The sequence below is a fragment of the Lithobates pipiens genome, unplaced genomic scaffold (genome assembly GCF_037356315.1).
Source record: "Lithobates pipiens isolate NorthernLeopardFrog02 unplaced genomic scaffold, aLitPip1_a1.2 Scaffold_19, whole genome shotgun sequence".
NCBI lineage: Eukaryota > Metazoa > Chordata > Amphibia > Anura > Ranidae > Lithobates > Lithobates pipiens.
The window spans coordinates 457,469,572-457,481,573 of record NW_027507764.1 but is presented as its reverse complement, the minus strand read 5'-3'; the positions used below and the strand labels follow the sequence as shown (position 1 = coordinate 457,481,573).

At 41.4% G+C, this 12,002-nt stretch overlaps 1 protein-coding gene across 17 annotated transcripts in view; it reads left to right on the top strand.

Annotated features, from left to right (window-relative positions):
* ASPH (aspartate beta-hydroxylase) overlaps positions 1-12,002 on the top strand; it is a 334,747-nt gene that overhangs the window by 74,950 nt on the left and 247,795 nt on the right. For 2 of the 17 annotated variants that reach the window (XM_077492767.1, XM_077492769.1), the window contains 2 exons: positions 7,345-7,386; positions 9,378-9,419. The exons of 10 other annotated variants lie outside the window; for them this stretch is intronic. In XM_077492767.1, coding sequence (XP_077348893.1) covers positions 7,345-7,386; positions 9,378-9,419 — 84 coding nt within the window. Of the gene's footprint in view, positions 1-3,823; positions 5,326-7,344; positions 7,387-9,377; positions 9,420-10,375; positions 11,061-12,002 lie in introns of those variants that run through there. 5 more of the 17 variants (XM_077492768.1, XM_077492770.1, XM_077492771.1 and 2 more) reach the window with 3 other exon arrangements.

Genomic DNA, 12,002 nt, shown 5'->3' with positions numbered 1-12,002 from the left:
CCGTGTGTGAGGGCTTTAGGGCAAACTACGGCAGTTGCTTGACCAGACTAAAAGATCTCACAAAGGAGATCTTGAGGGTTTAGGAATATTCCCCCCCAGCTTCTGAACAGTCACTAGATGTCACCACCCGACTCCTGCATATCCATGCGTTTTTTGAAGACCAGGAAAAGAGCTCATAGCGCTATACTGCTTATAAAAGTTTATCAAATAAAAAGTATTGCACTTGCAGAGTAAACGGGAGAAGAAGATTCCAATTGGCATGGCCACAATGGCTGTGGGCCGGTCTGTGCGTGCTGACGTCACACCCTCTCTCCTGCCTGGACCCATTGCTAGAGCTCCCAAAGCACTTTTTAAAGCCATGGTTCCAATACCCAGAACTGATGGCTGTATAGTTTTTAATTTCTGTGGGAAAGAAATGGCCCTATAAAAATATTTTGATCTGCAGTATAAGGCCTCTTTCACACGGGGCGGATCAGTAATGATCCGTCCCGTGATGATCCGCTCGCTCAGCGGGGATCACTCCGTTGTCCCCGCTGAGCCGGCTGCGGACAGGGCGGTCTCCGCACACTGTGCGGGGACCGCCCTGTCAGCTCTCCGCTCTCCTCTATGGGGATCGGATGAGCACGGACCGTCTGTCCGTGTTCATCCAATCCGCTCTGCAGATGGATAGAAAAATAGGATTTTCCTCCGTCTGCAGAATCGGACTGTTGCGGAGGCGGAGGAAATCGGGTGTCTGCGGATGGTCATCCGCAGACACCCGCTATCCCATAGGGATGAATGCATGCCCGTATTTCATCCGCAAACGGATGGATGAAATACGGACATATCGTCCGCATGTGTGAAAGGGGCCTAAGTCAGCAGTTTTGTATTAATGGCTGGTCTAGGGCCCTGGTGCCCAACCTGCAACTCTCAGACCAAAGCATTCTGTAGTGGGAATTGGGGTAATGACTTAGATTTAGTTTTCTCTTCTGCAGCATATCCCCAGCCAAAAATGTAGCGTGTCCACACTCCTCTAGCTCTCATTTCCTTTATTATATCTGCAGTTTGACAGTCCTCTCAAGCATTACATACATTGAACATTATATTCAGCCTTTTGATATCAGGTGATTTGAAGCCCTCTTTAGCTCATAGGTTGACTACCACTGGTCTGGGATCATAAAATGATTTACATTGTTTCCACATGGAATTTGTAAAGGATAACTTTACATTTTCAGTGCTGTACCACCTTCCCATGGCAAGTCCTTTACTTTATCCATCCAGTTTGTGCACATGTCATAGTTTATCCATTCATTCCTATGGGAGAAGTGTTGTGACCAACAATTGGGGAGCTTGCCATAGGAATGTGTGTGTGTGTGTAAAAAGCGACTAAAGCCAGCCATAGACTTTTGGAACCTTGGCCGGCTCCTGCTGATTCGACCCATGTATGGGCAGGCTGTTTGTACCAAAGTTGATCGATCAACTTTGTACAATCAACTTGCTGGATTTTACACGTCATTAACTCTCTAATAATAGCTCCTGGGACAAGGGCAGCCTCAACTACCCCCCCCCCCCCCCCCCTTGCCTAGCACATAAGATCTCTGGGCATTTTGGATGGGTTAGTGTAAGATCTGGGATGTAGAGGGGAGGATCTGCCTTTTTAAGCACAGCAATATTAAAAGTATGGTTATCCTTTTTTATTTTGTATTTGTGAATCACATTGAATTCCTTTTCGTTCCTTCAAAGTGAACCCATGGGCAGGCTATGGACAGTTCATTATTTCCATAATGCATTTCCATATGGAATTCAATTTCCATAATGCAGTAAATGAGCTTTAAAAATAAGACTCCAATTGAACTCTGTAGTGTCAGGGTCTGTGAAGAAATTCATCCTTCGTCTGCTGCAGAAGCAGTTAAAGCATACAAATTATTCTATATGGTCCCCTCTCCTCTGCTGGAATGGGGTGAATAGAGCTGCTGAGTATAGCTGACTTGAATTACTTGGGTGCTTGTGTTGTGAAATTTTGATGAATTGCTTCACAATGCCTAACTGCAGCGGTGGTAAAGAATATTTGAATTACTTTAATGTTCATAGCCTGGTCACAGGTTCCCTTTGAAGAGGCACTGTCTCCTTGTATGGAAGACCATGTGACCTCTCCCCCTGTTCCTGCTATTGGGTCTAGTAGCCAATCTCTAGGCCAGAGTGCTCTCCTAAGATTACAGCAGTAATTCCCCTTGGTGTTTGATACTAGAATTGTTCTTGTGAGCTGTGACAGAGGAGCAAGGAATTGCTGGCAAGGTGTGTATCAGGTGTTTGGGTTGACATTCACGGATGTAATATTAAGATAATTCAATAATTATAGATCCAAACTTTAATATTGCCTACAAATAAAGGAAAGCTACAACAATGAGTAATTCTGATTAAATTACGTTTATAAGGAAAATAAGTCACTGCAATGAAGCCCATGCTTCAACTCTGCTACTGTACGCCATGAGCCACTTCTGTTTGGACTTTTGTTTTGCAAGGCTCCATAGAGCTGGGAGCTGTTGTCAATCAAAACCGCTGGGCTGGCGGGAGGAGCATGACGGGTGAACTGACAACAGGAGATACAGGCACACACTCTGCTTTGGCATGACATCCTAGGTCTCCAAAATGCAAAGTAAAACGAGATGCAAACTGACCACGCCTACGCCTGTGCTTGGCTTGGTCAGAATGAGAGACAGACAGATGGAGAACTGGCAGGGTCACTAATCTGACTTGACATTTCCAAACGAACAGGCTACATTTCGATTAAACAAAATAACAGACCCATATATGAAATATTTTTTGATCTAACATACACTTTAAACTTAGTCAAGTGTAATGTGTAAGTTACACCAAACTCTATATGGTGTTAGCTTTTAAAAAAAAAAAAAAAAAAAAACTCTGTGGAATTTCTGCTGCCTGCCATACTTCATACCATTCTTAGGCTATGCTCTGCAGCGTTTGAAGAAATTGACCCTATACATATCTTTGGTGATTTTTCGATCACCCAGCATGCTATAGTGCAGAGAATGAAAATAAGGCAGGCAGCTGGAGCATACTGCATTGAGTTTGTAATGACTCTCGTTTAGGGCAACACCAAGATATCTAACTTGGTCTTTATGCCTACTCTCCTAAAGCTTTAGGACCAACCTTCCCGAAATGCTTCTTTGCATCTTTAATGACAGAGTTGACTCTGTTGAATCTCACAGGACCAATGTGGCTCATCAGAATAAATTACCATCTTGCTGCTTTAGAAGATGTTCAACATCAATCGCACGTTTTGTGTTATGTTCCTGTTAAACTGAACTTGAGCTATAAGGCTACACCAAATGTCTTGTCTGGTTTCCCTAGGGTCATCAATCCATGGGTTTAAGGAAATCTTTGAAGTTTTGGATATGTATTTTGGGGCATATTTAGATTCATCTCACTTTAATTTAAAAATGCTATGCCACCAAATATGCATGGAATGTCCACATCCATAGGACTAGTGTTTAGCATGGTACATCCTTGTCTATATGGGTGTGGGTGACTACCCTGCATGCCTGCTGCTTTTTGTATTTCAGCATGCTGTGTTCCATAGGCTGTTTTGTTTCCATCTAGACTCCATCTTTCCTTATCTTGCCTTCCGATGTTCCAGCATTATATAATATGCTGGAATTTATTTGCACACATGCGCACACACACATCCGGTTGAAATGTTACCACTCCCTGCACCGCATGCCTTTGTGTCTACCTAACTACTCCTTTTTCTTTTTTTCTCTTTTTTTTTGTCTCTCCTTTTCTTTTTTTCTTTTTTTTTTTTTTTTCTTCCTTTTACCTTTAGGCTTAACCAAAGATGGCAGTAGTGTGAATATTGATTCTCTAGAGGAAGTCCTTAATATTTTAGCAGAGGAAAGCTCTGATTGGTTTTACGGCTTCCTCTCTTTTCTCTATGATGTAATAACTCCTTTTGAAATGGTAGAAGAAGAGGAGGGCGATTCTGCAGACGATGATGGTACTTCACAGAACGAAGGGGTTCAGGGAAAAAAGACCTGTGTCATTTTGGATTTGCAGAACCAATAACGTCCTGTGTTTTGGAGACCAGCTTTAAACTTTCTGTGGTTTTGTTTTTCTTTCTAAGTAAAGCCACAGGCTGTGGGATCTCCAGTGGACAGTCGGGAGTGATGGAGCCATATGCTGTTCATGTAGCTGACAGTGTTATCTGGCCATAGATCAAGTACGCAAGTACAACCTTACAAGTTGGTCTAAATCTACATGAAGAATTCTGCAATTCCGGCCTTCTGTGTTTTTCAATTATTTTATACATATTTTTTTCGGATAAAGGGTCAATCCAATGCGTTACCCATTTATTACCATGGCTCTAAGCAAACTTAAAACTCTCAGTTTTGCAGTTTATTGCCCCCTGACAGTGCAGTGCCATCTGTCCTAACATGTCGGTAGACCAAGTAATGCAGGAGCCAGCTTAGGCATTTCAGGAACTAGGACGAGTTTAGGAAATACTCAAACATATAGACTAGACGGCTATTATTTTTTGTATCTGTTGGTTTGCCAGCTTCTGGAGTTTATCCAGCCCTGGTCTAGAGATTCATTGATGTACTGTGCAATAGTTGATTATTTTTTTTTTTTTTGGAATATTATAGGTGTAAGTGTGTCCCATCATTGGCCATGTGTTGAGTAACATGATGCACATTTAGGCTTACGAACAGTTGTAAGAGTTATCAACACACTGCATACAACGCACGCATTAGCCCTTGAACTACACAGCAGGTCTGGATAAAACCAGTTGCTAAGTATTGTCATTCTTGGGGTTGGATTTGATGACTAGGAAGTGAAACCGTAACTCCTGAGACAAAAGTTTGTTGTGAGACGATTGATGCTGCAATCAAAGCACATATAAGGTAACATAAAGTAGTTTTGCAGGCGCTATAGTGTTAGAAATGGCGCCTGCAAAACACCCTAAATAAGCTGCACCATTGTCTGTAGTGTGAAAGCCACGAGGGCTTTCACACTACAGCGGTGCGCTGGCAGGACGTCAGAAAAAAGTCCTGCCAGCAGCTTCTTTGGAGCGGTGAAGGAGTGGTGTGTTTACCGATCCTTCACCGCTGCTCCCCATTGAAATCAATGGGGCAGCGCTGTAATACCGCCGGCAAAACGCTGCTATTGAGGCATATTGCCGGCGGTTTTAACCCTTTCACGGCCGCAAGCGGGGGTAAGAGCCCCCCGCTAGCGGCCGAAATGCACCGCAAATCCGGCGGTAAAACGCCGCTAAAAATAGAGGTGTTTTACCGCCGACGCAAAGGGCGGTGTGGTGTAAAAGGGGTCTAAAGGCAACCTCTGCCTTCTGTGCCCCTCATTACTGAGATTCACCCTCTCTATTTGTCCTGTTTATCATCAGTGAAAGTAAAAGAAAATTCCCAATTTTGTCTAGTCCCCAGAAAAGTAATGGATGGGAATCTGGGAGTCCCCAACGAATTCCCTTCATTTGCAGGGATTTACTCTTGTTTCTGGTTTGGCTATGGGACAGGAAGTGAAGGAATGTCTCCGCAATGGTAAATGCATGGTGAAAAAAATCTGATGGATTAGTTCCATCAGATTTCCTTTACTTACCTTTTCTTCAAGCCAAACCTGAACACTTTAACAGCGTACAGTAAATTATTATTTTTTGTTGTTTTAGTAAACCCTTTAGGACTGGGACACCTTTGGGGACTCCAAAGAGAATAGTAATGCGGCGTACATAGTGCCCCCTCAGCCCGGTTTCGAGCCACATTCCTGTCTGAATAATGTGTCTGGGTTTCAGACACTTGATTCAAAACCTGGACTGTCCAGGCGAATCATGGACAGGTGGCAACCCTAGTTATAACCCTACCTTCCTCTATCGAAAAGGGGCAGGGGAGTTTTGACTAATAGTTTCTACTTCTAAGCACTGCAACCTAGTTCACATATAAACCCCACTGACAAGGTACAGCTGGGCTTGGGACCTGGTTTGGTTGAAGCCTGATAATGGATGTTTGGCATTGGCATATTTCACTAGATCCAATCTCATGAGTTCTCTCCTCTTAATGCTTCACTGGCAAAGGATTTACTAGAAATTTCGCTTTTTTTTTTTTCTTTTTCTTCTTACCAGCCTTCGTGGAAGTTTTTGACCAAACACATTGGTGATGTTCATAGATAATTTCCTGACTGCTGTGAGGATAGAATAGTGGTGCTTCCTTGTTCCTAACAGTGACTATTCATGGAACACAGTCCTAACTTTGCACTTGCTTGGCTGTAGCAAACTTATGGCATGGATCTCCAGTCGTAACTTGCTTGGCTATAAAATTTAGGTACCTCTTAACACTGCGTGGGTAAATGTTGTGATTTCCCTATACTGTAGTAATAAAGAGTTTTATTTATCAGTTTTGTTTAAATATAATTTAATTAAATCTTAAAAAATTGGTCTTGTTTTTTTATTCAAATAAAAGCAAAAGTTCTCAGTAAACTGTCACTCTCGTTTTTGTCTTTGCTGTATGGTACATATACGTTGGCTATAGCCTCTCAAGGTATGGTATAAAAGGAGGGACCTTTCATAACATTTCAGCATACTGCTTGGAATGGCATTTTGCATGTGCATCCACTATGAAAGCTGAATGTGAACCAGTGCTTTACCTTTGATTGGCAAAGGGCTTACGTAAATGGTGCCTCCCCAAAAAAAAAAAAAATGCTTAAACTTGTATTCTTTCCTCTCCCCTTCAGTTCTGTTTTTTTTCCTTGAAGCAAAATGTAATAACCAGAAATTTTGGGTATGTGGGATTTTTGCCTCTTCCTTCCATGTGAAAGCATAGGTGCTAGATTCATTGCCTGGGAGTGTACAATGGTGCAGCAGCACACTCGCAAGATCATCACTCTGCTCCTTTCTTTTATTAGGAAGACTTCCATTTTAGATGAAATTCTTTGAGCCAAATTTTGAGCGGCAGACCCCTTTCACAGTGAGACGCTTTTCAGGCGCTTTACCTCTCGTGCCTCCCCACTGTGAAAGCCTGAGTGCTTTCGATAAAAATCTCCCCCAATGTTTTGTATTTGGGGTACCCCTGAACAGACCACAAATACTAGGTCAGCAATCTGGAGCTGATCAGATATAGAGTGGTTGTGATGAGAACAAGAGAGGTAGTGTGGAGTTATTTGTTTGAAAGTATACATATATAATTTTTTTTTTTTTTTCTAGTGCTTCTTGCTCCCTTAAATTTTACAGGTTTTGCTTTTTTTTTTTAAGGACGTCTTCAGTAACGGCTCCATCCTTTTTGTTTTATTATATATCCGTTTCTTGTAACTTTAGTTGGTAACCATTGTTTGTTTTGTAAATATCAGGATTTTCATCGTCGCCAGCGGAGAAAGCTGCCAAGGCCGCAGGTACTTTGTTTGTATTCAGGGTGGTGCTTGGCAGGAAGGTTAAATTTGCTTTTGATTAACATATACTAGAAAATGTTGCCATGTTGTTGCGTCATGCTGCTCATATTCTGAAGGGAAAATTAAAGGACTTTGTAACCTTATTGGTTTGTAGACTTCACTACAAACTATAGGTGACCTACTATAATCCTCATCATGAATGGGAAAATATGTTGTAGTTTTCCTTCTGGCTTCTTTACCCTAAGGGTCCATGGACACTTGGGGTAGAAAAAGAGGTATAATAAAATGTTCATATTGCACAAGAGTTTTTAAGCGTTTATAGACGTTTTGCTGGGGTGGTTTTTATTTTTTTTTATTTTATTTTTTTTCCAAACCTTCCCCTCTGCTAATTTTTCAATGTAAACTTAAAATTGTTGAATGCTCCAAAACGCTGCATTTATTAATGTTGAGGCGGGAGGGATAGAGCAGGAGAAACTGGCTTTTAGCACCGACTCACAAAGGTGTGCTTTGGCCCTTCGTATTGGCTGTGTTAAAAACTCCAGAGGCGATTTTTATTTTTTATTTTATTTTTTCCACAGAAGGGGTTTCGGGTAAGGAGCAAAATGGAACAAATCCTTTCCCATCAAAAATGTATAAACTCTTCCGTGCTGATGGCTATAACAAATTGTGAGAAAATTATATTGCAAAACTGAAACATGCCAGCAGCTGTGAATAAAAATAACCCCCTAAGTGATATACCAAAATATACTGGTCACCGTAGATCCGACACTTGGCAGAAGAATACTGGCGATGGGATTTTTTTTTTTCTTTTTGTCATTAGACCATTGGATTGCTTCATTTGAACTTTTTTTATTCATTTTATATTAATCTTGGTTAAAAATATTTTCAAGTGTTGTGTGGAGAACTTTTATTTAATCACAACATTTTATTGAATGATTTTATTGTTCATGAATTTTCACACTGATGAATATTTTTTTTTTATTGAATCAGCGCTGTAATTCATTTTTTTTTATATATCACTTTCCTATCAAACTTTAATTGCAAATGTTTTAATCAAGGCATACAGTATGCTTTTCTCCTGATTGCACTTGCGTGTCAGGGGAAAAAAAGACTAAGATCTATTTTATTTAACCATTTGAGACTAATTTATCAATGCATTTGCAAGATGCCCATAATACTGCTTGCTTTATCATGGTGTGGTGTTTCCTCTGAACATTAGGGGGGGGGGGGGGCCTCTTTAAATCGGCTAATATGTTTAGGCACTGTAATGCAGGGCTAGACTAATACTGGGAGCCAGGTAGCCAAAGGCCAACATTTTACATTTAAAATGTTTTTTTATTTTCTTTTTTTAGTTGAAATACCCAGTTTTACACATGCTACCTAAGACTGCTTTTCAGATTTTTCTGCATGCCCCCATCTTGCAGGTACCTGTAGGTAATGGACCTGATGGAGATGTCTCCAAATACGTTTTTAGGCTCCATTCACACTTGTACTAAGATGTTTACACAACGTTGACTCCGCTTAGGATGGGTGTGACTTTGATATAACTTTGACCAGTGATCATGGACAATTGTTGCACAACTGTCATGTAGAACATTCAAGTGTGACTTTCATGTGACCTTTTTTTGAGGGTTTAAATTTCAGTCTGGCACTCAAGTTGCATGAAAGTTGGACCAAAGTAGTGCAGGAAAATTTTTAAAGTATGCAACGCAAGAAGAGTTGAGCAGAGTCTCAAAGAATAAAATAAAAAGGAAAGCGCAATGTGTAGCAACAACTCCTTGCACCACCTGTTCACAACATGCACCAGCATGCGTGCATTTTAGCAAACCCTTAATACGCTGTGTTATACCCCCCATACGGAAAGCTAATAGTTCAAAGATGTACATCACCATGATTGTGTGTGCGTGTGTAACTTCAGGTTTGACTATTCTCACCACAAGGAAAGAGTGATACCTGAGGACATTGTTTTTAATGTCTCCCTTCTATAAATTCAGATTTATCAAGAAGCCCACTGAAGACTAAAACTAAAGAAGAAGGTATCTTGCATCCTGTGTGTTTTTAACAGTTTTAGACTTGTTCATGCATGTGCATTATGATTGTGCTGCGTGCAATAAATAAAATAAAAAATTATTTAAGGGGACCTTGCTTTTCTAGCGTGGCCCCCTCCCCCTTGGTACAATTCTGCATTAAACCTTAGGTGAGGATAATATCAACCTCCTTCCAGCAAGTTAAAGGAAATTAAGAATACTCCATCTATCGCTGAGAAGACTATACTGCTTTGTACTGCAGCATCTTCTCGTGAGATTAGGAGTACGCCTCTTTCCCTGGGATTTCGTCAGCACAATGACGACAAGGGGGGTTAGGTTTTTACTTTTATGCATACATTATACACATTGAGGGGCAGTTCACACCAGATGCAGTTCCATTTTTTGTTTTGTTTTTCTGCACAAAATGCATGCAGTGTTTTCCACCATGCAGTCAGTTTCTGCACCGGAAACTGACCAGAAATTACTTCATGGTGTGAATTTGAGCCATTGGAATATATGGAAAACACACTGCATGCATTTTTTGTGCACAGAACTGGCCCTGAGGAAGTAATATTCGTGTTACCTATATACACCTTGTGCTGCCTGCTTAGTAATGCAAATATGTTTGTACTACGGCAGCAGTTAAAGGTCCCCCAACTGCTCTTGTCTGATAAACGGTACATCTACTAGTGGTGTGAGCATCTACAAATCTGTATGGGAAGTATCCTCATAAAAAATGTTCCAGCATGTAAGCCACATGGGGACAAGTGTAAGGGGCTGGTAGCTCAAGTTATTAAAGGTAAATGAATCATTGCTCTAAATCAGGCGTGCTCAACCTTTTTCGAGGAGCATGGGCTGCTTAAAGTGTTTGTAAACCCTCACGTATATACCTAGTGAAGTGAACAGCCTCAAATACAGAGATGAAACAAATCCCCCTACATATTATTATTATTATTATTATTCAGCAGTACTTGCGATGGATGGAGAGACTGTATTTGTACTGCGTGAGAGCTGATTGGAGGAAAGGGACCCCCGCCCCAATATACAGAGGAATAAAGTAACATGCAGAGCTGCATTCGGAATAGACAAGCTCTCTGCTCATCTCACTCTAAGCTCCTTCCCGACACAAATTTTCAGCTACTTTTATCGTGTGTGAGAGAACTTGTCAGAAGTGACTCGTGATAACAGAGGAAAGAAGCACCAGAGAAAATGACACTTAGAGCTTTGGAGACAGATAAGTAAACACTACATATATATGGGCTTAGATCAAATTTCATGAATGAAGTGATTTTGGTAACGGGTAGCAAACTACAATGAATTATGGAGTTTTACTACCCCCCCCCCCCCCCCAACTGCAAATGTAAATGAGTCCTTACTGCCGTGAGCCCCCTATAAGGCTGCTTTCACAGAGGGCACCGTGCAGTATACCTGCGGCTTTCCTGAGGGTTAGCTACACTGAGCCATAGACTTGTATTATATACTGCGGGTGTGGTGCACTTTCTGAAATGCACTAAATTTCCTGCATTCAGAAGTTTTGGTGTGCTTTCCTGATGGCATGCCCACAGGATATAATCGAAATATATGGCTCCATGTAGCAAACCCTCAGGAAAGCCGTGTGAAAGCAGCCCCCCGCCTTCTTTTTTTTTTTTTTTTTTTTTTTTTTTTTTTTATATATAAGCGCTTATATGCCTATTGCAAAAGTGCAGTGTATGTGATGTTTAATACACTGACCTTTTTTCCTCTTGCAGCTTCTGCTGGTGGCTGATAAGAAGGTCCCAAGAGAAATGCACTTGGTATCACTTCACCAGGGACAGGAGCCAGCGCTACAGAGAAAGCATCAGCTTATGCTGCTCCTGCTCCCTCTGCTGCCGGCACCGGCTCCATGTACTCTGATGCTCTGGGATGGCGAATTGGCAATCTGATAGCGATCTGGGCTTGCCGATCTGCCATCCCAGAGCACAGGCATGCACACCCCTGGCTTGAAATCGGGGACCACAGGTTGACACCCCTGCTCTAAATACTGGACTGAGAAGCTTTTCATAGCACCTGCCATTTTTAAATCACAGATGGCAAAGTACAGGTATTGTACATTAATAGAAGGAGTTTTTTTTTTTTTAAATCTTGAATTTGGTTAAAGCAATATTTAGTGGGGTTTTTATTCCCCCCCCCACCCAAGTTAAAACTGCTGTGTTTATGATTGAGGGAGGTAGAATTGCAGTTTACTTTGGGTCCGATAGAGCCCTCCATGCAGTTTTCAGTTGTTTTTATTGGGAAGGCCACAGAAGGCATTTGATTTCATCCTGGTGTTTATAAAGCCCTTTGTTAATTGCAACAATGAGTACAAAAATAGTGTGGTTTTTACCTTGGGATCTGAAGTAGGTATGAAACGTGTTTGCTCCACAAGGTAAGCCTGGCACTGTAAAGTGGCCTCAGTCTTTGAGAATACATTTCTGCTATGCTTTATAGTTCTGCTGTTTTAAAGAACTGCAGAGTGGTGTGTGATGTGTAAAATGCTATTGGCATGTTTTCATGCATGGTATGATGGAATGACTTCCTTTGAGCCCACGTGGAGAGCAGTCCATATTATTCTAT